General features: G+C 52.8%; 11 protein-coding genes across 11 annotated transcripts; 5 read left to right on the top strand and 6 right to left on the bottom strand.

Annotated features, from left to right (window-relative positions):
• Positions 1 to 1,020: 1,020 nt before the first annotated feature.
• On the top strand, positions 1,021 to 2,440 carry P884DRAFT_111504 (uncharacterized protein). Its single transcript, XM_069437081.1, has 2 exons — positions 1,021 to 1,369; positions 1,444 to 2,440. Exon 2 carries the CDS (start codon positions 1,489 to 1,491, stop codon positions 2,296 to 2,298), a length of 810 nt encoding a protein of 269 aa, XP_069299179.1. The 5' UTR covers positions 1,021 to 1,369; positions 1,444 to 1,488; the 3' UTR covers positions 2,299 to 2,440.
• On the top strand, positions 1,029 to 1,467 carry P884DRAFT_257116 (uncharacterized protein). Its single transcript, XM_069441118.1, has 2 exons — positions 1,029 to 1,369; positions 1,418 to 1,467. The coding sequence occupies exon 1, from the start codon at positions 1,037 to 1,039 to the stop codon at positions 1,358 to 1,360; it is 324 nt and encodes a 107-aa protein (XP_069299180.1). The 5' UTR covers positions 1,029 to 1,036; the 3' UTR covers positions 1,361 to 1,369; positions 1,418 to 1,467.
• Positions 2,441 to 3,543: 1,103 nt separating the features above from the next.
• P884DRAFT_283623 (uncharacterized protein) lies at positions 3,544 to 5,462 on the bottom strand. Its single transcript, XM_069443674.1, has 5 exons — positions 4,787 to 5,462; positions 4,598 to 4,726; positions 4,499 to 4,546; positions 4,265 to 4,447; positions 3,544 to 4,214 (listed from the first exon to the last, which is right to left on the bottom strand). Exons 1-5 carry the CDS (start codon positions 5,285 to 5,287, stop codon positions 3,756 to 3,758), a joined length of 1,320 nt encoding a protein of 439 aa, XP_069299178.1. The 5' UTR covers positions 5,288 to 5,462; the 3' UTR covers positions 3,544 to 3,755.
• Positions 5,463 to 9,982: 4,520 nt separating this feature from the next.
• On the bottom strand, positions 9,983 to 11,084 carry P884DRAFT_268180 (uncharacterized protein; the record flags this gene model as incomplete). The annotated part of the gene is made up of 2 exons (XM_069442177.1): positions 9,983 to 10,269; positions 10,343 to 11,084. The coding sequence occupies 2 exons, from the start codon at positions 11,082 to 11,084 to the stop codon at positions 9,983 to 9,985; spliced, it is 1,029 nt and encodes a 342-aa protein (XP_069299177.1).
• Positions 11,085 to 13,089: 2,005 nt separating this feature from the next.
• P884DRAFT_283622 (uncharacterized protein) lies at positions 13,090 to 15,312 on the top strand (the record flags this gene model as incomplete). The annotated part of the gene is made up of 4 exons (XM_069443673.1): positions 13,090 to 13,326; positions 13,384 to 14,342; positions 14,402 to 14,487; positions 14,746 to 15,312. The coding sequence occupies 4 exons, from the start codon at positions 13,090 to 13,092 to the stop codon at positions 15,243 to 15,245; spliced, it is 1,782 nt and encodes a 593-aa protein (XP_069299176.1). The 3' UTR covers positions 15,246 to 15,312.
• Positions 15,313 to 15,398: 86 nt separating this feature from the next.
• Positions 15,399 to 16,932, bottom strand: P884DRAFT_257111 (uncharacterized protein). The gene is made up of 4 exons (XM_069441117.1): positions 16,618 to 16,932; positions 16,456 to 16,566; positions 15,962 to 16,395; positions 15,399 to 15,908 (listed from the first exon to the last, which is right to left on the bottom strand). Exons 3-4 carry the CDS (start codon positions 16,172 to 16,174, stop codon positions 15,507 to 15,509), a joined length of 615 nt encoding a protein of 204 aa, XP_069299175.1. The 5' UTR covers positions 16,175 to 16,395; positions 16,456 to 16,566; positions 16,618 to 16,932; the 3' UTR covers positions 15,399 to 15,506.
• Positions 16,933 to 17,592: 660 nt separating this feature from the next.
• Positions 17,593 to 19,172, top strand: P884DRAFT_328257 (uncharacterized protein; the record flags this gene model as incomplete). Its single annotated transcript, XM_069445587.1, has 3 exons — positions 17,593 to 18,573; positions 18,661 to 18,975; positions 19,027 to 19,172. Coding segments are annotated over exons 1-3 (1,362 nt in total), but the record flags the coding sequence as incomplete, so codon positions are not given.
• Positions 19,173 to 20,426: 1,254 nt separating this feature from the next.
• P884DRAFT_268178 (uncharacterized protein) lies at positions 20,427 to 21,072 on the bottom strand (the record flags this gene model as incomplete). Its single annotated transcript, XM_069442176.1, has 3 exons — positions 20,427 to 20,434; positions 20,465 to 20,998; positions 21,042 to 21,072. 3 exons carry the CDS (start codon positions 21,070 to 21,072, stop codon positions 20,427 to 20,429), a joined length of 573 nt encoding a protein of 190 aa, XP_069299173.1.
• A 788-nt stretch (positions 21,073 to 21,860) lies between these two features.
• Positions 21,861 to 22,502, bottom strand: P884DRAFT_290687 (uncharacterized protein; the record flags this gene model as incomplete). Its single annotated transcript, XM_069444068.1, has 2 exons — positions 22,170 to 22,502; positions 21,861 to 22,118 (listed from the first exon to the last, which is right to left on the bottom strand). Coding segments are annotated over exons 1-2 (534 nt in total), but the record flags the coding sequence as incomplete, so codon positions are not given.
• A 1,559-nt stretch (positions 22,503 to 24,061) lies between these two features.
• P884DRAFT_257108 (uncharacterized protein) lies at positions 24,062 to 24,419 on the bottom strand. Its single transcript, XM_069441116.1, has 2 exons — positions 24,170 to 24,419; positions 24,062 to 24,112 (listed from the first exon to the last, which is right to left on the bottom strand). Exons 1-2 carry the CDS (start codon positions 24,306 to 24,308, stop codon positions 24,075 to 24,077), a joined length of 177 nt encoding a protein of 58 aa, XP_069299171.1. The 5' UTR covers positions 24,309 to 24,419; the 3' UTR covers positions 24,062 to 24,074.
• Positions 24,420 to 24,837: 418 nt separating this feature from the next.
• Positions 24,838 to 26,235, top strand: P884DRAFT_111369 (uncharacterized protein). The gene is made up of 2 exons (XM_069437080.1): positions 24,838 to 25,009; positions 25,065 to 26,235. Exons 1-2 carry the CDS (start codon positions 24,912 to 24,914, stop codon positions 26,035 to 26,037), a joined length of 1,071 nt encoding a protein of 356 aa, XP_069299170.1. The 5' UTR covers positions 24,838 to 24,911; the 3' UTR covers positions 26,038 to 26,235.

Genomic DNA, 26,235 nt, shown 5'->3' with positions numbered 1-26,235 from the left:
ATTGTCTTGTCTAATTGTCTTTGTCATATTGTCTTGTCATATTGTCTTGTCGCATTGTCTTGTCATATTGTCTTGTCGCATTATCTTGTTGTATTGTCTTGTCGCGTCTTGTCGTGTTACCTTATCTGATTGTACCGCCTGGTCGTGCCTCCTGATTACTACCTGTCTGGCTGTGCCGCCTGGTGCCGCTTGTCTGGTATTGCCTTGTCGCATTGTCTTGTCTCATTGGCACCGGCCCTTTATCAATTCTGCCGCAGTTCCACCACGAGTTCTGCAAGATGTACCTAGTCACTCTTTACGAGAGAAGCCCTGGGGGTTCAACTAAAGACAACTGGATTGTCGCTGTCTACACTCAGTTCACGCTGGTACACACGAATACCACTGATGGCATGGTTCCTTTGCCTCGCGCTTCAGGAAGCGTAAATTGAAGCTTTGACAGAGCTTAGTTCATGTCTCAAGTGGCGATTTGGGGGCCTTCCCCCCACTCCTTGCCTGCGGCGCTTGTACCTCAGACGCCAATGTTGTGATTGTGCAGAGGTTGATGATAAGTCTGACATGCCGTGCGGAGTCAAAATTAGCCGCGCCGCACCGAGTAACAGGATGATGACTAAACCTATTATTAGGACATGTAGGGTATCTGAACTCTTATGCGGGGGTTGTCCTGCCTCGCATGAGGTGGAAGTCATCTGGCCGATCTGCAGCTCGGTTGGGCATTGTGCGGGTCCGTGCGTGGTGCCACAAACATCTTGTTTCATCTGCTGTGGCACCACGCGCTTAGCAAGCCAATAAAAGCCTGTTCCATTCTGTCGGGTCGCGCGATCACTCCTATTACGTACTCCCCTCGTGCCGTCTGACTGTGCCATCTGGCTGTGCCGTCTGGCTGTGCCGCTTGACTGTGCCGTTCGACCACGCTTCCCAGATGCACTGTCCTACGCTATATGCTTTTGCGTCGAAGATCAGATAACTAATTTAATAGCTCTTTTCTTTTCTTACAATAGAGACATGTTGAGACTCCAACTCCTGTGTTATCCTCAATATGGCGCCAATCCCAACATCTACAGCAATTGGTGTTGTAGTAGCAGGATCCCTCCTAGGAGTGTTGGGGATTCTCTTCTTTGCGTATAGTGTCTTTTGGAGATGGAAACGTCCCCAGACGCCTAACTCTCTTGCCCTATCTATTGCCCCGCGTTCCTCGTCTTATATGACTCCTACTCCCCATTCTTCACAACCTAGCACCTTCTTTACAAAGGCCCTACCAGCCTCACCTCCCCTTATCTATGAAATGCCAACTCACGAAGACAAAAGATACGAACTTCCAACGCCTGTGAATACGAGACATCGATGGCCAGCATGGATCTAGATTCTCTACGTAAGCGATCGTGATCTTTAAGCTGATTTCTGAGATTAACTATCTTAGGGTACATTGCGAACCAAGCCTTACAGAGAATCAGAGAATTACCTGCAGCTACATCTTTGGCCTCAGATCCCATGTCAGACCCCTCACTCTCAACAATGGCCCCAAGACGCAAACGCAGCAAAGCGATCACGCTGGCACCTACTATTTTTTGGTCCTTCCGAGAGAAAACATTCAGATATGGCCCAGCCCGGATTAGTTACGACCGCGCTATCTCCCGGCTTACGCAGGGCTTCAAGCTCATCCTCGATGGAGAGATCTGCACCTTCAATGGGCAGTCTTGGAGTCTCGGTAACCAGGACATCTCGATTTCGGATTTCAGAGAGATTCTTCTCAATTTAAACCCCAAGAAAGCTGATCTCCTACAAGCGCTACCTGGCGTTGAGATTCCCGACATACCAACCTATTCCCTCAAGGAAGCGCTATCTTACGCCGAAAGTCCTAGGACTCACACCCATACGAAGAACCTTTTCTCCTGGAAATTTGAAACCACTCCAAGCCTGGAAATTGAACCGTGCAGAGTACTCATCCTTGCCCTCCAGGCCACCGGCGCTGGAGCACACTTGGCATGGGTGAGTGAGGAGGTGCTCCACCGGGACTGTAGAGACCTGTTACTTCAGTTCTGGGAACGGGGAGGTGGACGTGATACTGCGCTTGCGAGAAATTCGGGGTACCGCGAAGGGAATATTTTCTCTGCTCATTGTATTATTAAACACCGTGGAGGATGGAAACGGCGGCAGTATCTGGTAGAGTGGGTAGGCTATCGGGAACGCTTATGGATTAAAGACCGCGATGTTTCTTGCTCCTTACTTGAGGACTACTGGAAGAGAGTCAAGACTCAGAGAAGACGAAGGAAGCAAGCTCGGCAAGGCAGGTATAAGTAAGCCGAAGATAGATAGAATGCATGATATCTATTTAAGGGGCATTTCCTGGTCAGGGAAGGGGTTGGACGGCCGTAGCACTCGGATGATTTTTGCGCTTACAGACCTTCTCAGGTATGTTTTTCAGCTAATTGTATGATACAACATCGGGAAAGGCGGAAACGGCGGCAGTATCTAGTTCAGTGGTGGGCTATCGGAAACACTCATAGGTTGAAGAAGACAAAGGAAGTCCTAAACTTAGACTGCAAATGTATTCTCTGACGACTTCCCTCTCTCACCTTGATAGGGCTCAAGCCTTCGTTCGATTCACTACCTGGGCCTGGTGGGATGGGACATCGAAGGGATTGTAGGGCCGGAAGATGATGACGAGTTGGACGAGGGGCGAGAACCGGAGCTCCACGACCCGACCCGTGAAAGATTCCGGGTCCTTCCCGCGAGCGACTGCCCGCTCATCGACTGGAACACCGCCGGCTTCCACGATGTCATTGGCAAGTTCTTTCAGAAGCCGGAGCGTGCCTGGTTCTTCGATGCCTACGGCGCTCCATATCCCGCCCCCCTTGTCCACTATCGCGCCCTCGATATCGAAGAGGGCATGTTCGGATTTGCGTCTCGATGGTATCAGGCGCAGAGGCACCTATACCACCTGTTGCCGTACCGTAGCCAGCTGTAGTCAAGACAAGCCGATAATAACGCTCGGGGGGAGGGCTCCGGCGGCGACGACGGCGACCTACCAAGGTCCTCGGGCTATGGAGGCTACGGCAGCCACGATAGCTCCAGCGGATACAGGGGTGGCGCCGCTGGGTCCACTGCCTTCGGCTATCACACTACTACTTACGCGGACGTTGCTTACCCTAGTGGAGGTCCGACTTGCCCAACTGACCCCGGCCCCGCGTATCAGGATCCAACTGCTGCGGCAGGTGCAGCCTTGACCTTTGGCGAAGACAGGCGTGCGCAGTACTATTGGGAGGAGTATGAGGGCGAAGAGCATGAGGAAGGCGAAGAGGACGCGGCAGATGATCCTGGTGCGGCTAGCCCTTCCACAGTATCAACAAGCTTGGGGCCAAAGTCGCGTGGGAAACGACCTAGCTCGGGAAAGAGGCCGAAGAAAGGTAGAAGTTCCGGTTCTAGGAAGAGTGGCAAAGGATTGCTTGGTTTCTTCATCTCTTGACATAGGGCTCGGTCTCAGGATTGATGTCGGAGCTATAGTAGCGATGGCTTCCAGTTTGTATAGGGTAGAACTACAGGAGCGGGCGGATACCTAAAGATGATGTTGGCTGTAACTTCTCGACCGCTAAAATACACATCCAGTCTCCGAGTTCAAAAGCAGAACTAAAGAGCAAATTATTATAGTGAGGTAAGAGCAAAGCAAAACAGAGACAGATATTCAGAGAGAAAAGACAGACCACCTATCCATTCTTCCAGATCAATACAGGTATAGCCATACATACCGCTGGCATTGCTTAGATATAGGCATGCGCATCGTATATATCAATCGTCAGGCAACCAAATATCATCTCGGGAAGCCGGCTCATGCTGTACAGGGTGGGGTCGCTGAGGCCGTAGAACGGGAGGCCGTGGTGAGCAGTGTGTTGTTGTTGTTGCGGCAAAGTGTGGTGGGCGTGGGCGGCCGGGACGCCGTGGGCGAGGAGGGATGTTGGGTAAGTGGGGGTGGTGGTGCTGATGGGGCTGCTGGCCGAGGAGGCTGGCTGTTGTTGCTGAGGCGGGAGTAACATCGGGACGCGCTTGACCTTGTGACCTCGGCCGCGGCCCTTGATGCCCTTGTTGGCGAGGTTATGCACGTCCTTGAGGTACTTGGCCATCTCTTTGTCTTTGTCCGATAGCATACTGTTGTCCTCGACGGCGGAAAGCTTGGTGTTGAGGGCGAGGATTTCTCTAGCATGGTACTTGTTCTGGTGATCCTGCCTCAGGGTTAGCCGACACGCCCCAGCGGTAGGAAGATACAACATGCCTTCAGGTTGCCCTTTGCAGTGAAGGCCTTGTTGCAGTTACTGAATTTGCAAACCCAGTGCGCCCTCAACTCCCTCCTAATGTGCGTATTCATATGCGCCTTGACGTTCGATTGCTGGGGAAACATCTTGGGACACTGTGGGCATTTGTATGGCCTTGCTCCGATGTGGCGGTTGATGTGAGTCTAGAAGATGTGAGAATCGACTTCCCGAAATATCTTGCCCTAAGATCTTACCTCGAGGTTAACCCGCTGTGTGAAGCCACGGTGGCAGTATGGGCAGACCTTAGAGACTATTAGTATAACAGAACCGATGCTGGACCAAAGCTGTCTTACATGAGGGCTTTCGCCAGTGTGGGATCGTCGGTGGGTGTCGAGTCCGCTCTTCTGAGCAAACATCTTGGAGCATCCAGGAAATTCGCAGAAGAAACGTTTCCGCTTTGCCTTTGAAGGATCTCGCTGTGTCTTGAAGGTACGGTTAAAACCAAGGACCCTCAGGGTTCCAGACTCCTGTGCTGATCATACCTGAGTAATCTTCACCTCCTCTTCCTCATCTGCCTGGACCAATTCGGCCCGGTCCGACCAGTTGAGGACCTCGCTCTTGACCTCGATCGTCATAACAAGGTTGTCAATGGGTGTGTGGAAGCGGTGGATGGGAAGACCTTGGCTCGGTACGGTGATCGTCTCTAGAGATGGCGGGTCTGTCTCTGGAGATGGCAGGTCCGAAGCACGCGACCTGGCCTCGCTCTGGAGCGACGGAGTCCGGCTTCTCTGTACAATAGGCAGCCCGTCTGTACGTTGCTGAACTGGAGATTCGACGACGGGCAGCACCCGCGGTTGGCGCTCGAGACAGTCCCACAGCATCGGCTGCGAGCTGTAAGAGTTGTTGTACTGGGGAGAGAACGGCGCGGGCATTGAGCCCCGGCTGAGGATACCCGGAAGGTAGTGCTGAGTCAACTCGGGGCGTGAGATCGGGACCGTGGCTGCTGCCCGGCCGTCATAGTGTACCATGCCGACATCCATCATGTGGAACTCGGCACCACAAGACGATCTTGGACGCGATATGCCGGTTATAGGAGAAAATGTCGGCTTTGACGTGATCTGCTCTGCTAAGTCTTGACCAAGACGGTAGGACCAAGGGGGTGTTGGGCTGGAATATATCAAGCTGAGTTGAGGATGTCCAGCATCCCATCCCGTCTGCTTGGTCCCCTACCTGTGGAATGGTAAGCCACAGCAGAGATGAGCCAAGTTTCATGTTTTCTTTTCTGCGGGTTGGTAGTTAGAGGGGTGTGGTGACCGCCCAAGGGGTGCAATAACCGATTTGTCCATTTTCAGCCATACATACCAAGTTTGGTCGATGGATTCAATAAAATACCTGACTATGGTGGTGCACCTCAGTAAGTGAGAAGTGAGAAAGGCACTGTATAGACCGCGCCATACCACGTAGAAAAGTGCCATCGACCAATCGTTACAAAGCTTTATGGTCTTGGCATGCCGTTTGAGAAAAGAGCGCATACAGATTGAACGGCATGGCTGAGCAATGATCAACTGCCAGCAGCAGCCGGCCAATCATTTTTGGGTAACTCCCACTCCTGCTTAGGAGATCGTTTGGACCTGCAGGGGCGGGCATCAATCCTCTGGAGCCGGCCGGCATGCAAGGCGCCGGCGATGGCCAAGGGGCCGGGTCAAAAGCTACCGGAGGGCCAAACGGCTGAACCGGAGGGAGAGGCCCCCTTCCAAGTCTCAGACGGCATGCAGACAGATTTCACCGTAAATGACGACGCGCCCCTTGGCAAGGTCTGGGAGAAACATAAGTGACTAACAAGCGGAATCATTGCGTCGCTCCGCCCCAAATCACTCCTCCCTAAGACAATCCACAGATCGGGAGACGGGCTAGCTGTAAGTCTACCCAGGCCTTTATCCGTGGCCAAGCTATCCAAGACTGAGGATGGTAGTTGTGCTTGAGCAATTCCCTTCCTAACTCGGTTCTCTTCATGTCCTCCTCGTCAACATAGATTATTCCACGGCTTCCGAGCTTCAACTCCACTCTGCCCCGATCTGGCCCCTCGGCGATTATCCCTACAGTTATCTCAAACTTAGTTATCTCTGACCAAGTTGCCCAACGCCAACGAGACTCGGGGTAGCAATTAAGTGCCTCCTTTCCTAACTCCGTTCTCTTCATGTCCTCCTCGTGAACACAGATTCTTCCGTCTTTAAAGTCCAACATCCACAACTTCGCTAGCTGTCCGTGCGAGTCGGGAGCCACCAAGGCTTGCGGAGTCTAGGCTGCCGTTAGCAAATCTTGTATGCCTCTAATGGCCGGCCAACAGACCTCAGCCATTTTTGGTTCAGCAATGTAAGAACCGTTAAACACGTCAAGGGCGATGATGTCGGACTCTGCAGGCTTGCTGGCGGTCTCGGGTACCATGGCGGGCCCTGGAGGTTACGCACACTGTTTTGGTGTAAGTGCAGTCAAAGGAGCGAGAACACAAGTGAAGGAAGCAGAGAAAGCGTCCGGGGAGCAAGCAATAACACAAGATTCGGAGCCCTCCATGGCGGCGTGCCACGCTGGGTCTCGAGGTCAGCTTGAAACCGGGACCCTCCGATTTGAGCGGAGAATCGCAAGAAAGAATGGTGGTTGCTGCATGTCCATCGCTGGCGCCACAGCTCCCCAGTATGTTGGGAGCTGGTGTCTCGCCAGCTGCATAAGCAAGGGGGTGCTGTCGGCCGACACAAGATGCCAAGCTGGTGCGGGAGAACCGCAGGCGCCTCAGGTACAGGTTGCACCCTGGATCACAAAGTGGCAAGCAGGAGGGCTTGCGAGAACCAGGGACTGTGATTGAGGATCCATCACAGCTTCATGCAGGGAGCTTACCGGGACAGTTTGGCGCCAAGTGTTTAGTTCAGCTACCCCATGGGCGTAGGTGTAATCATGAATTCAATTGTGGCCTGTCTAGATCACTCTTGGCATACATGTCTTGTCTCTCTCGCCCAGTCTGTCACCCCCAGTTTGTCACCCCCAGTCTCTGTCCCCCAGTCTCTGTCCCCCAGTCTCTGTCCCCCAGTCTCTGTCCCCCAGTCTCTGTCCCCCAGTCTCTGTCCCCCAGTCTCTGTCGCCCGGTCTCCCATGATGCTGGCCGTTGATTTCCGGTTCGGGATCTGTCCTGTGGGCTGCCCCGGTTGCGGGTAATGTAGAGTTTTGTTTGTGATTCACTCCTGGTCCCCCTCTCTCCCTTTGCCTCCCTCTTTGGCCTCCAAGATCAGTACGACATTTGCCTTTGGCTTCATGCAACCATCGTAAGCCCCGCCGCCCTCATTTTTAGCAGTTAGCTTCTCCTGTCGGACCTCACAGTTCCATGCCGGCTTCGGCTCAGACAGCAAAGACTTAGCGGCTGTCGCTGTACTAAAGATAGGTTAATCCAAGCCTAGCTTCACAAACACAACTGGCTTACAAGACAGGGCTCAGTCCATAGCAAGCATCCATCGGAGCAAGTGTGTAATTGAAGGTAGTAAAAAGGGTTGGTTTGTGTTGCAAGTCGCGTACGAAGTGAAGTGTGTTGAGGTATCTGTAACGATCTATATATTCCCAATGTGGCCTTGTCGACCCGGGGTCGCTGATATGGCGGTCTGCAACTGAATACGCACGACCGCGTGTAGAATCTGAAAATGGCGACAGGCTGTCTCGGGAAACGGCTGTCTCCGACAACCCTGACCTAACCTGAACGCCGGCAAGGGAAGGAAGGGACCCTGGAGCAGTCCAATTGCAGTTTAATACAGTGGTCTCATATGCTCACATGCAGCCTCTCACCATACAGGGTACCCGCAGAACACACAAGAGTCTGGACAGAATATGCCGAGACCACGGAGGTAACTTTGACGACACTCTTGCAGATCGAGTTGGGAGCGTCCCGACGGTCCTTTGTCCGCGCATTGTCCTTCCTATTACGCGAACTACGCGCTCGCTTAACGCACACTAACAAAGGTACTTGCGGCTGAGAGTGGCTTTCCCCTTGCGTTCAAACCTCTTACACAGGTAAGCACTCTGCCCCAACTGCAATCCGCGTCTAATGCCAGTAGCGAGAATATTCTTGTGGGCACCTCCGCTGGATTGCATCGAACTGGTGCGAAAGTTATAAGGGAGGGTAGAAGGGATGCCTACCTAAGATCATGGACTTTGAAGACAGTGCGAAAGTTTGCGGAGAGTGCAAACCAAAGGAGTTGACAGATTAGGAGGTTTCGTTTAGGTTGAAGCTGTCCAAATTCCGGGGTCGGCGATGGCATGGTGAGAGGCTGTATGTCGAGCATATGAGACCACTATATTAAACCGCAATTGGACAGCTCCAGGGTCCTTTGCTTGCCAGGACTGATCTTCTGCACGAACTTTTGTAGGCGATACTCCAGATCGAGTCGGTGGCGTGCGTCGACAACGTGACACGATCCCTTGTCCACGTATTGTTCTTCCTGTTACGTGGAACATCGGTTAGCACTATTTAGACTGCGCGCTCGCTTGACCCACACTAACAAAGGTACTTTTGACTAAGAGTGGATTCACCCTTGCGTTCAAACCTCCAGTAGACATCGAGGCGCGCCCGACTTTCAACTCTAAACACCATCCCCTCACGCGCGAATGACTCCATGACCTATCTGCTCTTCACAATGTGATCTCAGCGCAGCCTGATCCCTCTTGAGGAGATCCCGTGTCACCTGACAACTCGGCCGCCTCTTTCCGTCGCACTCAGTTAACCTGCTCCACACAAATGCCCCGCCGACTACCCCGCCACGAAAAGGTCGCGAGGGATTTCCATCGGGCGCGCGTTAGGCAAAACTTTCAACATTGGCCGAACCTCCGAATTTGATCCTATCACAATGAGTGGCAAGAACGTTACGGGTTGGAGCGAAGCGGAAATTTTGGAGGCAGTGAGAGATGAAGTCGGCAAGAACCTTGTAAGAGTTTCCCGAGAATGTAAAGTTGCGAGCACTAATAGTTCAAGACCAAGGAAGAACGATCGACGCTCAAGTTTCGTACGGACAAAGACAACCGAGACTCTGTGGCAGTGGTTATCGACTTTGATGGACCTAACGGTGTCATTGTTGTGGACGGAGTTTGGTTGACAGCAGGAGAAGGCAAAACCGAGCATGGCAAATATTTGTATATCACTTCAAACGCTGATGTTTTTGGGGAGGATAAACCCGATGTTTATTACGTTCGTCGGGTTTGATCTATCCACGTCTTCATCGATTGAAGATGTACTGGTCGTTGCCACCGAACAAGAAGGTCTCCAAATACATTAGGCCAGACAACTCCGTCCCCTGTCTTATCAGTATGCCACCACCAAGTCGTTAGACAAGAGCCTTGAACCCGCTTCCTCATACAGCCGAAGCCCTCTGTCCCGTGTTGCAGGTGGTCCAAAATCGCGCCCAGCAATACCGACAACTCTATAGAGAATTTGGATCCAACTGTAATGTTTCTTGCATTACACCAATCTGGGGTGACCTGGAACTGGACACCAATTGAATAAATGGCTGAGATATATCGTTGATTGTTGTCGATAAACTCGATTCCGTTGGGGAGATGCTGCCTCAAATATCCGCAAACCCAGCTGACGTCGAATTGGGCTACACTTGGGGAAGGGAACTTAACGGCGCCGCTCGGCTGAACTGCCAGCGGCAGACCGGGAGCATCTAGAATAGCACCTGTCAGCCTATAGTGGGCGAATTGCATCATGCAAGCCTACCGTTCAACGCGTCTGTCTCTGCTCTCGGCCGCTTTCTTCGTTGCCCCGCCGGTTCGGCCATACCAGCTGAGCCCGTAGGAGTGGCATCGGGCTGGCTCCCCGTGTCCAGGGACTGCGCTGCCGTCGGCGTCGCGTCAGCGGGCGCGGTGGGCCGTATTGTGGGCGGCGGGGCAGTTACGGGGTGGTTGTGGTCCGGGCGAGCATCGGGCGTGGTAGGATTCGCCGGCGGTGCCACAGGGCCGTTTGTCGAGGCTATATCTGGCGGAATGCTCGCTGAAGTTGCCGTACTAGCTGTCCGAGATGCGCTTTATTAGCTGAGCGAGGGAAGAGGAATCAGGGCGCTTACCAGTCGTATGCTCGCAGGCACATCGAGGTCGCACCACCGTGGCGCAAAAAGAGCATGTCAACACCCATCGGGAAGCAGGTTGGGGTCGGGTCGGCGGAGCCGTGCAAGCGGTGTCGGGGACGCCCTTCGCGGGACTGGGTGATGACGGCAGGACGGCGGCCCGCCGGAGAGCAGGCCGGGATCGGGTCGGGGCCGTGCAAGGCACGCTCGGCTCAATGGCTGTTGGTGCGGGGTTGGGCAGCGGCTGGACGGCCTCGGAGGCGACACTCAAGGTAACTACGGTATCGGGCGCCGGTTTCCATCGACGTAGGGCGTCGATGAGTTGCGGGTTACGAGGCCAAGACGACCACTCCGCAATCTTCCCAGCCCCTTCCAAGAGCGCCTGAAACGTCGATGCTGCAACTCTAATGAGGTCCTCTCCGTTGCAGAGGACTGCTAAGATGCTGAACGGCATATAATCTAAAGTTTGCAACTTGAGCTGCTTTTGTAGCACGACTCTGCTCTCCGTCGGCGGTTGACCCGTGAAAATGTACTTCACGAAAGCCGTGGCGCTCCGTACATCGTCAGAGGTGAGAGGTTCATGAAGGGGCTTTCCGTGAGCGAGCTTCCGAGCCGCAGCATGGTACTTGAGTTGAGCAATTTGGTCATCGAACTTTTTAGGCTCCGTGGCAGCCTCGGTGGCGACATCCCTATCCCACAAGCAGTCCAAGAGCTCGTTGGCAGCTTCGTAGAACCGACCCATAGAGGCAGCGTCGGAATGTGAGAGGAGAATGGGCGAGGGGAGAAGGGGCAAGAGAGACTAGGCGAGAGGGAGTGGACGAGAGGGAGTAGGCGAGAGGAGAATGGGCGAGAGGAGAATGGACAAGAGAAGAACGGGAGAAGGGGAGAAGGGGAGAAGGGGAGAAGGGGAGAGGGGACGAGAGACACTAGGCGAGTGAGACTGGGCGAGAGAGACTGGGCGAGAGAGACTGGGCGAGAGAGACTGGGCGAGAGAGACTGGGCGAGAGAGACTGGGCGAGAGAGACCGGGTGGGGAAGAAAAGCGGGGGCAAGTAGATTGCTGATTAGATCAAAAATGATGACTTGAGGGGTGGATGTAAAACTACGCTAATGTAACCGGCTGAGCCGCTCCTTGTCCAATTTCCACGTCTGATCTTGCTACGCACTGCCGATCCCGAGTACTCACAAGTTGCCAACCATCGCCTTCGCATAGGACATTACTTGTCCCGCACCGCAACGTTGACCCGGGCATCTCACCCCTTCCCGCCAGCCTGCTAATCCGGGGTGATTATCTCGCTGCCACGAATCTGGATGCTCCTCCGCTTTACCACATCAGTATCTGGGTCGCTCCATGAGTCGGAGAATTATCCCGCGCTGCTCGCGAGATAACAAACAATAGCCCTGACAAATGTGTCTCGCGGCACGGCCAAACAAGGTGATCTGGCTTCATGATAGTGCCTGCCGGTCTCTTACACACGGCGCGCTCAAGTGCACTTTCGCGCTAGCACTGCATCTACCTACCCCTGCGGAAAGCTGCACCCCCCCGTAGCCACTCCGGTGCCTCGTCCTTCTCTTTGTCCCTGGTTGCCTTGTTTTCCCTTGCTTGCCCTGTTCGCTGCCTCTTCCTCTCCTATGCCGGAACCGACCGAGCTTCGGCCGCCGTCCGTGGCCGTCACGACAGCGGCTGTCTGTTCTTCGGCCCTGCCGTTAGCATCATTCCACCAGCCTGCCCCGTAGCCACTCGCTTACAGATCCGTTAATTTGCTGTAGGTGTGAATCGTCTGCTGCCGCCTTGCTCTGCTCCCCCTACCAGTCGATAGGGCCACCTGTGTTGGTGGTGCGGCAGGGACGGCTGCTCGCCTAACGCATCTGCAGCTGCAGATGTGAGCGGACAGATAAGTCTCCGAGCTGTCGGCCACCTCAGTCACAATTACACCGTATTGGTTTCGCCCTGCAGGTGTTGATGTTTGTCTCATCCATGCCTGAGAAGGAGGCGCCTCTCGAGCACTGATCGTTGCCATGAACAAGGGCTCCGGTTGGATACAGCACACCGACTGTGGGCCGCACGAAGCAACCCGGCCTCCCGGGGGGTTATTGAATACGGTCGGGCGAAGCAGGCAGGCCAAGGTTTTGTTGTTGCTTTTCGCCATAAAAACGAGCAAGGCTTCCTGCGTCAGGGCGTGAGCTGCGAAGAAAGGTGCGCGCACAAGCAGCCGTCTGCAGGTTGGGGATCGGCGAGCTGGGCGGTGCCACTGTCAGGGGTTTTTGATGTCGAATTCATGTACGCTCGGTAGGCATCTCGGTATACCCCCGTTGCTAACGAGGACGCCAGCCATGATACTCGTGTCTCGTCATTCAGCCTTGTCTTCCCCAGTTGCCGCGGGGACACAGTTGACCGGCGTCCGCCTCCGATGTCCCTTTGGCTGGATGCCTTGCTACACGCGAGCCTTCATGCTTCTGTGGCCAGGCAGCGGCATCAATTCCGCAACCCAAGGCGCCTACTCCCATCCCACCCCGCCCCGTTCTTGAGCAGTGGGCAGGCACCCCTCCCTATCCCCCTTCCCTCAACCGCCCTGCTCGAGAGGCAGACAAGCCAACGAGACGATGGTTTTGGAGCGTTAGTGCGCGAACCAGAGGCCGAGCAGATAAGGTCCCCCTACCTGCCCGAGAGCTCAAGGCGGAGCCTACAGAGCTGGCGTTGACGCATTGCACCCCGAAGCATCGACACCCACCAATCTACCAACAACAATGTGGCCCGTCATCTACCAGTTTGCTCTGACGTTTGACATTTTCCGGCACGTTCACATTTCGGTTGCCGTTGCCACTATCATTGTTGTATCCATCATCGTTATCTCCATCATCGCCCGAGTTGGGAAGTGGGACGCGCATCCGAGGCAAGTGTCATGGAAGCTCACCCTGCGAAAACTCGAGGATAGCAAAGCCAGACCTGAACCTAGGGCTTCCGGGAAGAGCACGCCATGGACTGTCGCTCCCGTTCCACGCCCGTACGACGAGTCCAATGCGGCCGCTTTTCGTCGTCAGTCCCACCCTGTCCCGTCCCGGGGCCCTGCCCACGGTCCAGCCCCGCCGCCAGCGGACGATGACTCGACAAAGCTCATCAAGCAGCCCTTAACGCGCCCCATCTCCCAGGAGCAGCTGGTGGCCGAGGTCAAAGGCATCTACACCGGCCTGGTCATGGTCGAGAGTAAATGTATCGAGGTCGACAACAACCAGAGTTCCCAAACGGATCCCGCAAACAAGCTTAACAACGATCAGTGGCAGGCTCTGATCGCCCTCCATCGCACTCTGCTCCACGAGCACCACGACTTTTTCCTCGCCTCCCAGCATCCCTCCGCAAGCCCGGCATTGAGAAGGTTGGCTGCCAAATATGCCATGCCCGCCCGCATGTGGCGGCACAGCATCCACAGCTTCCTGGAGCTCCTGAGGCATCACCTGCCAGCTAGCTTGGATCACATGCTCACATTCATCTACATGGCCTACTCGATGATGGCCCTGCTCTACGAGACGGTGCCTGCCTTCGAGGACACATGGACCGAGTGCCTCGGAGATCTTGGCCGCTATCGAATGGCGATTGAAGACGACGATATTCGGGAGCGAGAGGTCTGGACAGCCATTTCCCGCCACTGGTACAGCCGTGCCTCCGATAAGGTTCCAACGACGGGAAGGCTCTATCACCACCTGGCCATTCTTGCTCGCCCGAACGCACTGCAACAACTTTACTACTACTCGAAGTCCCTGTGCGTGGAGCTGCCGTTCCTGTCCGCGCGGGGGAGCATCATGACTCTCTTCGAGCCTATCATGTCCCGCACTCCGAATCCGCAGCAAGCCAGACTCCCACCCGTAGAGCTGTACTACCTTAGAACACACGGCATCTTGTTCAGCGGGGAGCATGACGAGGAGCTGGAGCCATCGATGGACCGGTTCCTCGAGTTGATTAACAACCATATCGGTCGTTTTACTCGTCGATGGCTCAGACCTGGGTATGCAAAGTGTATGGCTGGTCGATTTGTAATGTATTTGTGACTAACAGAGCCATTAGGTACTACATTGGCATTTCCAATATCTGCGCGCTGATGGGATATGGGGACCAGAGTAACCCGATCGCTCAGGCGCTCAGAGTCATGCGTCCTATCGATACCGAATCCCAGGACCAGCCAGTGTCAGATTTGGAGAAGCTAGCTCCTTCGCCTAGCGTCAGCGCAAGCAAGCAGTTCTCCAGCACGCGCAAGCTCTTTAACGCCACCTACGATGTGGTTTGCCGTGGCCTTGGCGACCACAACACCCTCCCCTTTCTTCATGTCACTCTCGTCTTCATCCACCATCTTACGTTCTTCCCGGACGCTATGGCCCACGTGGCATCCCACTTCCCTTGGAAGCTGACAGCAATCATGCTCAATGCGTTGATTGGTTCGTCGTCGCCTCAAAACGTTTCGCAGTCCCTGGCGCGTTTCCTGGAAAGTGGAGAGCCGTTCCCGGGCTGGAATGAGAAGCAGGAGGAGGAGAGGAAGAAGAACGAGGGCGCGGAGGCCGGGGAGCCGCGGCCGGAGGCGCCGAATCGTCGGCCGCTGCCCGAGGATTTTGCACTGCGGGGCTTCGCTTTTGTAGAGAAGTACTTCCCCGACGGGTGGTTTGTGACGGAGACTGACGACGACGACAAATATTTTGAGGTCGAGTCGATGACCGAGGAAAGGAGGGAGAGGATAGTGTGGCTCGGGCGCCGTATCGCCAAGGAAGGCAAGTGGCTTTGCTTCGACGAGGAGAACAGGCGGTTTGGGGTTAATCAGGAGTATGAGGTGGAACTGGGCTTGGAGATGACAATGCCAGAAACGCCGGGTGAGAGCGTCGATTATGGTGAGCTTCCCGATGCGGCAGCTGAGGCTTGAGCGAGCAACATCGCAATCCGGTTTGCCCTGCGCGGTCTGCCCCGGGCCTAGCGGTATTATTGCAAGGAGGGGAATGGCAAGTGGCGTCAGCCGTAGCTCGGAGGCAAATAAGGCGTGTTCTCCCTCACAATGGGACTCTAGCAATAGCAAGTTCTGCATTACAAAAGCTATAAGGGAAAGAAAGGAAAACAAAAAGGCAGAATAAGTAGAATGAAGCGTAAGCAATCAAGATAACATTTGTTGAAACAAATAGTGGAAACATTAAAGCCAAAGTGGAAGCCTATCACCAAAAGCCAGCCCTTCGTTATCCTCACCCTCAGCCAGCCCTTTGTGATCCTCACCCTCTGTCAGCCCTTTGTTATCCTTACCCTCAGCCAGCTCTTCGTTATCCTCACCCTCGGCCAGCCCTTTGTTATTCTCACCCTCATAATAAGCTGCCGATTTGTTCAAGTGGGTGACCATATCTCTCTTGCGGGTCGATGGAAAAGCGGAAGTCATACCGTATCTGGGGTATGTGCAAGTCTTCTTCCGGGTCCCGCGTACGCTGATAAGGCACTTGATTATCTCCTTATCCTTCTTAGATACCATTCTCTTATCTTTCAATGAGATGAGCTTGGCCTTAAAGGCCTTAATATCGTCGACATGACGAGTCATCAGATGGTGCTAGATTCTGGGATTAGTATCTAGTATTCTGGAACATTGAAGGATGAATATACCTTAAGGTCATTCATTGTCATGCATTTCTCTAAGCAGTTTGGAAATGGACAAAGCCAAGCTGCACTCGATCCTTCGCGGGGCTGGGTAAGTGGGGTTGCTTGTATCGGAGTGCGCGTGGAAGGCGGGAAACTCGGGAGATTCGAGTCGGTGGTATGGACTGCGGCTTCCATTGAGGAAGAATCGTCGCTAGGTAAGTGGAAGTCAAGGAGCATGACACTAGCCTCTGTCGTATATAGACTACGATCTAATCAGCGACAAGTTGGCAGGCGCCTGTAGTAGCAAGAAAGCGTGGTATTTGAACTGGCTTCAGACATCGCATATGTGGCCCTGGAGGATAATCTACTGTGCTTAGGTTGTAAACGAAGCCGATCAGACACCACATCATTCCACCTCGGTACCAGTTTCGGCATCCCCTGCCCGGTTCAGCTTGCTCCTATTTCTTTTTCGTTAGCCAGTTCTCACTATCATATTTCGGCTTAAATATAGTACGTACTTTGCTAACAATGCGTTAGTTACATATTTCTTAACCTGCTTTCTTGACAAGTCTACCAAGGAACATGGATGAAGACGCAAAAAGGCCTCGGCAGATATCCAGTCAAAAGTCCTAAAATATATTAGGTTCATTCTTATCATCCGTTCACGATATACTACATACCCATCGTCCCAGAAGATAGGGAACTTTCCTTCTTGACAGGGCTTGTAAGTTGCCTCGGTAAATAGGCACAAATCATCTCGCGAGAGCACCAGGATATGTTCCCCCTTTCCATAAATATATAAGCGCCTATGGACTGGAGAGTTGGAGTCGTTCATGTTAAGGAAGCAGTATGTTGGCATCAAGTGAAGTGCAAGGTGATCAACAGATGTTCATATGGCGTTTCGGAGATGGTAGCGATCCATCTTCCCATTTCCAGTACAGCGTCTTGTCTTGGGGGTCTGGATATACGAGAATGAATGGGTGGTGAGAGTATCGATCTGCAGGATACAAGAGAGACCACCGCTACCATATCCCTGTCAGGGTGGAGGTGATTGAGGGAGGGTGAGTATATCAGCGAGAGCAAGACAAGCTAGGCAGATATGTCACCCTGGTTTCGCCCTTTTTCCTCTCACGGCTCAGCCGCACCCGAAAAATAATGGAGCCCTTCCTCTCGACGTGTAATTACCCTCGAGTCTCGGCGAGCAATGGAATTAAGGCAGGTTTCCGACAAAGAAATGCTTTCGGATTTGGACATCCCTTGTCACCGACGAGACAACAGGAGCACACATATCACAAGTTGTGGAGGCTCCCTGTCTCACCAGACCCACACTCCCCGTTCTGACTACACTAGTCCTCTTTTGAGCAGCTCCACTTCAGGGTACTTCCCCCCCAAGCCTACACTAGTAGTTAGATTCACGGCCCCCTCCCCTCCCACTAGAATCACGAGTTTCTCGTGTTTTTCCGCTCTCCCCGCAACTCCTGCCCTACTCGGAAATCACAACGTCCACGTCTTTCGTTCCCCCCTCCCTGGAATCACGAGTTACTCGTGATTTCCCCCTGGAACGTCTTCCACCCCACCAGACTCACGAGCCTCGTCTTTCCCGTCTCCTCTCCCTTTTCCCCCCCCCGCTTCGCGAGTACCTTGTCCTTTACAGTCTCATCTTTGTCTCCCTTGTCACACGAGCTCCTTGCCGACTTGCTTTTCTCTCCCGCCGTAACGACTTATACGTCTCCCAATGGAAAAATTCCGTACCCTTGTTTATCCACTTCTCGACTATTTATGGGATTTGACTCTTGCTACCGATGTTATTGAACCTATCAAAGAAGAGGAATTTGTTAACCTCCTAACTTGGGCTATTGAATGCCTTAATGTTCGGAAGTTTGTCACCCAAAAGCAACTCATTCGAGAGAAACTCGACAGACGGACTCTCCTCAACGCATCTTTATTTTTGAGGCGGGTTATTAAAGGATTAGAGGATGGAAAAGCGCAACAAGAAGGCCTCGAGAAACGCGCTTGCTTGGAAGGATTAGATGACCGCACGCTCGGTATCTTGGCAGTCATCCTGAAACCAGATGACATCTACAAACGTTCAACCAATGGTGTCAAAGCGCTTTCGGAAGGAGCTCGGAGGATAGCAACATGGCCGTGTTGGCGAAATCAACCGGAACTCGTCGAGGTCGTTCGCGAACAGAGACCGCCGATCACGCCCAGACCTATTCCCGTCCACCGGCCAGCAACCACGACCACAGCTCAGCCAACCCGATTCTCTCCTGCCCCACCGCCCGCCCAGCCTTTTCACGACCACCCCAAGAATACCCTGCCGCCATCTATCGGGAGATACCCCACTGTGGCTGAGGATACTACGCCAACGGCAGCGCAATCTCGAGGGACCGGTATAACGACCCCCGAAGCGGATCAACCAATACACGGCACAGTTGCCCCACAACCAAATCAACCGGGTGTTGTTCACCCCCTGAAGGACCAGTTGTACGGCGGCAAGCCTCAAGATCCTGACGCAGAGATGACAGAAGATCCCGCTCCTCGGCGACTCCATTCGGCGCCAAGCACACCCGAGGAGCCACAGCCGAAGAGGCTGAATGCAGGAGCCCATGAGCAGCGTGGAAGCGTCTGTCAAGGTATGTTTGTTCAGCTCGGTTTAGTCGTCTTAGCCGGCATGCTGTGCTGTTCCAGACCTGCACTGACCACACCTACCGATCTACCAGACTCCGGCGGATCGATGCCTCGATCAGTTCAGCTTAGGGACAAGTGTGCCTCTCCTTCAGCTGACACAAAATACGCGGCCGAGGGGCTTTCGGAGTATGTCCGTCGGTGTTGCGTTATGTCTGTTCACACCGGTGAAGCCCTGATATGGGTGATGAAAGGGGTCGACAGCATTATCAAATTTGAGTATGAGCCTGGCGAACTTAGACAAGACGGCACGCGTAAGCCCGGTTGGTATGTAACGAAGTGGATAAACAATCGCTTCCGTATAGTCATGCCCGAAAACAAAGCACAACGGCTCTATGTCACTCAGCATTGTATGTCATGTCACCAAACCATAGATTGGTATAAAGCTAACTTTGAGATAGTAGGGTATTTCGAAATATCTTCTTCGGAGATCGCGAGTTTGTTTGTTAGGCACCGTTCTTTCATGTCCTTACATGTAAAGAAAGGAGGTGGTATCACTATGATCGACGAGGTCTTCGAGGTTCAATGGAAACAAACCGATTCTCTAGTCCTGCTTAAGGAGATGAGCTCTAGGTTCAACCACACCGATTTGTATGAATATCTCCATAGAAGACTACCATCCATCTGATTATATCTTCTTATCAATATATTTAATCACGACATCGTTCACACCAAAGAAAGTGCTGGGGAGTTCATCATGCTTGTATAACCACTTTCCGATCGGTGGGTACAGCCAATCTTCTTCGGCAATGATGAAACCGTTGCGATTCTCTATGTAAATAGCCGCTGTGTTCGAGCTCCTTGTATTGCTGACTTCGAGGTTGTCTATCGACAAGCCTGTCTAATCTCTCGTTAGCTATGAAGGCTTACAAAGAAATACAACAACTTACCTGTTCAGCAGTTCGTTTCAAGGCGTCGCCTTCACTCTCAACACTTTTTGGCATTCTTGATATAGGTATCGATCGATCGATTGTGGGTTGTTTTGGTTGACATTCGAGGCTGTCTGCTCTGTGCGCGAGGGATTTCCCGTCTGTAAAAATATGCTTCGGCGGGGAAGTTGGCGGGGTAATTCGCGTGGAGCCGTTAAATGACGGAAGAACTCGCTGCGTCAGGTGACACGGAATCTGATGATAGAGTATTGGGCCCAAGGGTTCTGGTAATGCTGAGCATCGTATAGGCAACGTCTAAAACTCATGCTTAAAAGTTCAGAAGGGTACTACCTAACAAAACACTCCAAGACACAGTTGGTTCAGACTAAGTTCGTTTTTACAGCAATACTCGCCACATGCGTCTGCATATGCACAGACCATTTACCCTAACCCTACTTATAGACGGAACGGCAGTCATACTACAAGCTAATTCGCTTGGGTGGAACCTGCCAGCCCGCGGCCGTGGCTGCGGGATGTCACTCTGCAGTTCTTTTCCCAGCCCTTGGTCGCCTTGTCTGGGTACGTCACGGTTGGCGAGGTCCTTGGCCATCTCAACGTCCGTATGTCCAGCACATGCACGATATGCACACTTCCCTTGTCAGATGCCGAAGCTAACGCTGTAGGGGTGGTGTGCCAGCGCCGGAAATGGAATCCGTACCCGAACATTACCAATAAGCAGTAATTAATTTGTCGATCCCAAAACAGTCTAACCGTTCCGCCCTCACCAACCCAATCATGCTTTCCAAACGCGCCGTCATCTGAATGGAGAGAGCCCGTAGATACCACTCCGCGGGTTATCTTTTTGGTCGCCCTGCTTCAGCCTCGGGTTCGTTACTTTTGTCTCATCGAAGCTTGACGGAGAGTTTGATCAATTATCTATCTACCTAAGAGACAGGTCTATCAAGCTTACTCAACTCCAAATCTTCATCGTCTTCACCTGGAGTTTTCTCCATCCTCTTCTCGCCCGTATCTTTAATTGCATCCTCGTTGTGTGTTTCACCGTTTACCTTGTTCCAGAGGTCTTCTGTCAGCTGTGCAACGCACTCTAGCTCCATGCCGTCGTATTTCCACGAATTCGCCAGAAACTTATATCCTGCGGTTTCGCACTTCTGTGCTATAGACTCCATCGTCCTATCGATAGTCTTGAGCAAGCCGATCTCAAAAAATCTGGGGTCGGATAATCGTCCGGCTTCGATGGTGTCGCTCCACATGACTTTAAGTTCGTTCAGGCTTCGCTTTCTCTGCAGGTCCTGTAATTTTCGCCGTACCAGGAGGCCGCAGCTGGTGATGATTGCGACAAGGCTTGTAAAACGAGACTGCATACTACCATCATAGGTAATATCGTCGACGGATTTCTGCTTCTCGCGCTTGTCCTGGAGATCTTTACGTAGTTCTGTAACCTCCTCCTTGAACGAGGATAGGGCGCGGGATACTTCTGCAATATCTGTCAGTTGACAGACCCATGAGCTAGAAAGGCTTTAGACAACCTTGAGCGACCACTGGAGACAGGCGGTGCATCGTAACTCGATACTCGTTCTGGCAGAAGCAGCCGGAAGAGCGGATTCGCAGCAAGTTGGTGAGAAGACGTTATGCCGAACGCAGTGGTGAGCTCCGGAAGCGTTGAGAATAGCGTCTGCAGTGGGTGGCTATACGGAAGGAAAAGAGTGCCTTGTTGAACTATCTACAAAGGAGACCAAACGAGTGGTATTTATAGACAAAGGGACTGGCCAAAGCGTTGAACAGCCTCATACAACTGTGGTATATGTGTGGCTAATACTCTTAGAAGCTCCACAGCTTCTGACACGTTACAAATCTATCTTAATATAGTCGGTAAAGAGAGTAGATGTAACTGAAGAGAATAATCAGGGCGCTTCAGTGGATCGGGTGAACTGCACGACCAAAACTCTATTCGATATGAAAACGGTCGACGTCCGGTGATTTATACCGGATTCGCCATCGCCCCTGGTACCCGAGCACACGTATGGCCCTCCTATACGTGTTGAGCAGCACCCTCCGCGTTGCTGCCGTCTTCTCTTGCGCTCGAATTACCGGATAACCCCCTAAACTTTATCTCGACTAGACAATCTACTTAGAACCATCGAGCCTCTGTCACCACCGGAAAGCCTCTCGCCACCGGAATGCCCAGCCTGCCACCATTTCCTTATATCGGTAAGGAGCACAATAACAGAGGAAGCCAAACACTGAGACAAATGAGCCCATCTAGTACGAAGCGCCACAGCAATAACCGGCAGGACAAATGCAACCAGGTTGGCAGCCTGGAACCCAACCCCCCACCATCCCAGGCTCTTGCACCTGTAGCTCTCCCCCCAACGGCCCCAACGGTAAGCCCTATAGATGAACAATGAAACAAGGAAAAGGAAGACGGCAAAATGATGAGTGCTCGGCACAGCCCAAATGAACTCAGATCCGCCATCGAGTAATTTCCAAATTCCCAGACCAAGAAGAAGAAGGTGAATTGCTCCAAATAGGATAAAGTATACTAGTAGCCGCAGCAAGGGCACATCTTGATTAGACAGGAAAATCGCGCGGCCCAATACAACGACCTGAAAAGCAATTAATAGTTGATCTCTAAAAGCAGGGAAAAGTTAACATACCACCCGAACGTCCACAGACAAAAATCCTACGCCTTTCAAGGCGAGGTGATAGCGGACGTCGCGTTTTTGTGCCGTGAGAACCGCAAGGCAAATTCCAGCAGCGCTGAACAGAGGCCAGGTTGCGACGAGGATCTCCCAATCGGGATACGGACGTGGTAACGATCTGCGTTCGCCGAACACCCAGGTGCAAATGATAGAGATAAGACAGGTTACCGACGGAATGGCGAAGGCCACAATAGACCGGGCCAGCTCACCGCCTGTGACATCGCCCTGCATGTTGACGAACAAGGACACAGAGGCAACGCGGGTGGCGTAATAAGGCAACCATCGAGGCTGGTAGAAAGTCAGCTGGTGCACTCTGAGTGTAGGCGGTCCCAGACATACATATACCCCTCTAGGGCATAAGGTACTTGTCCTCCCGTGGAGTTAAGAAATCGGCTTACCCTAAGAAGCGCGGGATGTTTCTCCGCCGATCATTCTTTCGAATAAACAAAGTAATAACACACTTGCGAGTCGGGGGGAAGGGAAGGAGGGAAAAATAGAGTAACTCGTGATTTCCGGGGGGGGGGGGGGGGAGGTAGGTTACTGGGGGAAGGGGCGCAAGACGAGGAAGTCGTGATTCCGGAAAGACGTTCCAGGAAGAAACACGAGTAGCTCGTGATTTCCAGGCGTAGGGGAGGCGAAAGACGGGGAAGGTGCGATTGGCCAAACCCTGCAGGTGGCTTGCGCAGGCTCTATGGCAAGGGTAAAAGATCTAGCCCTTTCTGCCAATTCAAACAGGCACGGATCGGATATGCAACCTGACGGGTAAGGTGACCATGATTTTCAGTCGGATTCATGTAAGTTATGTTTATACACGTAGACAGCGATTATCACGCGCTCTGAGATCGTGCTTGAGAAGGTTTTCTGCCTGACCAGCTTCGAAACCTTGCTCAGGATCTCTCTTTATTCCCCTGAGCAGCTGCGTTACACTGGCAGCCTTGACCCAAATACCGTCCGCGATCTTGATAGTTGCGGCATCAAGAAAAGCAAGGCGAGGAGGGCGAAAGACGAGAAAGTCGTGATTTCCCGGGTGGGGTGGTTAAACACGACTAACTCGTGATTTTGGGAAAAGGGGGCGGGAAACGGGTTGGTAGGGGAAGGGGGGGCGAAAGCCAAGGACGCTATAATTCCCTAGTAGGGCGGCAGGGGTTGCGGGGAAGATAGAAAAGACGAGTAACTCGTGATTTTGGGAAAAGGGGGCGGGGAACCGGTTGGTGGAGGAAGGGGGGGCGAAAGCCAAGGACGCTATGATTTCCTGGTAGGGCGGCAGGGGTTGCGGGGAAGACGGAAAAGACGAGTAACTCGTGATTTTGGGAAAAGGGGGCAGGGAACGGGTTGGTAGAGGAAGGGGGGGCGAAAGCCAAGGACGCTATGATTCCCTGGTAGGGCGGCAGGGGTTGTGGGGAAGACGGAAAAGACGAGTAACTCGTGATTGAGGTTCTTAGCCTTAAAGAGGCGCCTAATAGTATGTCTCGGCATGTTACTCCAACTTGTTTAGCGTGCTCTTGTAGCTATCCGGCTCCTGCCCCACCGGACTGACAGAGTGCCGCCAAACCTGCGTTTTCATCGGACTTAACGGGTGGAGAGAAAACTTGTGTGTACCCGAGCAGGGTTTGGTGATGTAGCCGCTCCTCGGAATGCCACTTGTACAGATAGCATGACACTATTACTTGCTCAAAGAAAGACATGAGAGAAGGGAGAATAATGGTTTGACGAAAGAGAAAAGGGTGAAATCGTGCGCTAACACGTCATGTTCCTCTTTGTTCTACACTTCTCCTGTTGTTGTCCAGCCCGATCCGTCAACGCGCGTGTTCCATCTCTCTCGACGTTTCTCCTGGCTATTTCACCTACTCCATTAGCTCCTCAGCCCATTGAGAACAAGGAGCCTTGTCGGCAATCAGCTAGGTTGTCTGTCAAGATCGTGCTTTACATACGGTAAAGATGACTGGGTTACATACTGCAAACATCCTCTGTGTCCTTTAAGTCCTTAGGATTAGGTTCACACCTCTTCCCATGAAGCGTGTAGTGCTGGCACCACTGGGTGGGAATCCATCTGCTGTGACCACACAAATATCTCCTTCCGGTGTAATTGCACATAGCCTTCACAAGGCAGCGTAGCGGATAACTCCGAACGTTCAATAGGGATAGATCAAAGGACAGGTGGTTTAAAAAACACAAGGAATAGGCATCTATCTGAGAGGCACGCGCGATGTAATGGAGACGTGAACCTCTCCAGTCTGTATTAGATTTATAATAAGCTGGGTCTATTCGGAGAGGAAGATGAAGATTGCGGGGAATGTTCTCCCAAATGTCCCCCGCGACCTCTTGCATAGACGAGCTGGATGCTACCTAAACGTACCATCCCTAAAACAGATGCTTGGGGTTGCTTATTCGTTCCAGATGGCAATTTCTCTGAGTGTGGTAGGGTGGTGATATACGCTCCGAGGTATGATATACTCACTCCCCCTGCCCCACGAGACTGCACACTAGCCCTGTCGTCACTGATATGCTCCCTGCATAATGTTTCAGCTAAGCCATCGACACAGTAATGTCAATACTGTCCTCTCTGACCTCGAGGAACGGGCTCGGGTATTTACGAAAGAAACGTCGTAGCACATTTTCATTCCTTGGCCACATCCACTCACCATCCTTTCCGTATCACCCCTCGGCATTCGCAGAGAGTCGGATGAATCACTTACGATGGAAGATTCTCAGCCCCCAGAATACGTTCTTTCTACCTTCAGGACGTTTGTCAATTCAGTTAAGGTCAATGACCATGATGCCGTTGTAGCTTTCAGGTACCTAAGTTCCACGCTTGAGTCTTTTGTTCACCTTCTTACCATGTAATTACAGGAGTCAAGAGTCGAAGTTCAACTATTTAACGTTACATCCGATCGAGAAAGAAATTTTAATACACCTCTGTGGTCTTGCGCAAGCCTCAAACATCTCCTGCGGAAGTCGACATCATGTCTGGGAACTTTACGATAGCTTCAATGGATGGTTTCTTCGGCGCATGCTTAGGGAGATAGATCCGGCGTCGGCAATTCTGATACTCTCCGCGTTGGTCTACATGGAACAACTTACGGAGAATACTTTAGACATGATGGCCATTCCCCCTCCTGCACATGCTTGGGGTCGCCTTCACCACTTTGTCGAGCTGATGAAGAATGGACAGGATACGTCTGGTCAATATGCTACGTGTTGGCATATGGCCCGCTCCATTCTCTATGTTGCCAAACAGGCAACTTTTGGGTTCATTCATTCGCTCTTCAAAACCAATCCTCCATGCTGCGAGAACACGGTGCTTTGTTCAGAGGCTCATCCGTGTTGTCCTCTACTCGGTCACGGCCTTGTCAGGCCCGTCAGCCTCTCCATCATTTACGCGAGACGCCGCCTCGTCACTGTCATTTGCGCAAAACGTCGCCTCGTCGGCCCTGTCGGCCCTATCGGCCCCGTCAGCCTCTCCGTCATTCACGCGAGACGCCGCCTCGTCACTGTCACCTACGCAAAACGTCGCCTCGTCGGCTGTACGGGCCCTGTCACCTCCGCGAAGCTACACTCTCTCGTCGATCTCGCCGCCACCCTCGCTCGGAGAACCTTCCATCACCCACAGCCGGCGTTAGGCGACGAATGGGAGGAAGATAAATGTTGCTGCTGCTGGTTAGCTATAACAGATTACTACTGGCTGCGGAGATTTGAAAACGAAAACCATGAGGATATTTTCGCGGACATCCATCGACATTTCGATCTGGTCAAAAATGAGAGATGTGACGGCCGCTGTGGCATTGGCCGGAGTGGTAAAAGGAAGCTGCCTTTGGATTTCTGATACGACAAATCGGCGCCGGCCGCGCCTTAAACTGGGCTCGGGAGAGGAATAAGCTCGGAAGCCACTTTCGTCTGTGTAACGTTTGAGCCTGGGAGCGGTAGAGGTTTCTTCCAGCCGGACACGTGACCACAATTTTCCCTAACACAGCTTCGAAATAAAAAATGGAACTCATTCGTGTTTGTCTGATTCCCCATCGTC

The sequence above is a fragment of the Thermothelomyces heterothallicus genome, assembly GCF_042370625.1.
Source record: "Thermothelomyces heterothallicus CBS 202.75 unplaced genomic scaffold P884_scaffold_6, whole genome shotgun sequence".
In the NCBI taxonomy this organism is placed as follows: Eukaryota; Fungi; Ascomycota; class Sordariomycetes; order Sordariales; family Chaetomiaceae; genus Thermothelomyces; species Thermothelomyces heterothallicus.
The sequence above is the reverse complement of the archived record's forward strand: the minus strand, read 5'-3'. Positions and strand labels throughout refer to the sequence as shown.

What these genes read in the sequence shown, in the direction of transcription:
- P884DRAFT_257116 (XM_069441118.1), top strand. Translation starts at nt 1,037, where the DNA reads ATGGCGCCAATCCCAACATCTACAGCAATTGGTGTTGTAGTAGCAGGA.
- P884DRAFT_283623 (XM_069443674.1), bottom strand. Translation starts at nt 5,287, where the DNA reads ATGATGGATGTCGGCATGGTACACTATGACGGCCGGGCAGCAGCCACG. An exon ending in AGGAGGTGAAGATTACTCAG is followed by an intron (nt 4,727 to 4,786) that starts GTATGATCAGCA and finishes CGTACCTTCAAG; the next exon opens with ACACAGCGAGATCCTTCAAA. An exon ending in ACACTGGCGAAAGCCCTCAT is followed by an intron (nt 4,547 to 4,597) that starts GTAAGACAGCTT and finishes ATAGTCTCTAAG; the next exon opens with GTCTGCCCATACTGCCACCG.
- P884DRAFT_111504 (XM_069437081.1), top strand. Translation starts at nt 1,489, where the DNA reads ATGTCAGACCCCTCACTCTCAACAATGGCCCCAAGACGCAAACGCAGC.
- P884DRAFT_111369 (XM_069437080.1), top strand. Translation starts at nt 24,912, where the DNA reads ATGGAAGATTCTCAGCCCCCAGAATACGTTCTTTCTACCTTCAGGACG. An exon ending in GATGCCGTTGTAGCTTTCAG is followed by an intron (nt 25,010 to 25,064) that starts GTACCTAAGTTC and finishes ATGTAATTACAG; the next exon opens with GAGTCAAGAGTCGAAGTTCA.
- P884DRAFT_257108 (XM_069441116.1), bottom strand. Translation starts at nt 24,308, where the DNA reads ATGTGCAATTACACCGGAAGGAGATATTTGTGTGGTCACAGCAGATGG. An exon ending in GGACACAGAGGATGTTTGCA is followed by an intron (nt 24,113 to 24,169) that starts GTATGTAACCCA and finishes CAGACAACCTAG; the next exon opens with CTGATTGCCGACAAGGCTCC.
- P884DRAFT_257111 (XM_069441117.1), bottom strand. Translation starts at nt 16,174, where the DNA reads ATGCTCCTTGACTTCCACTTACCTAGCGACGATTCTTCCTCAATGGAA. An exon ending in TGACAATGAATGACCTTAAG is followed by an intron (nt 15,909 to 15,961) that starts GTATATTCATCC and finishes CCCAGAATCTAG; the next exon opens with CACCATCTGATGACTCGTCA.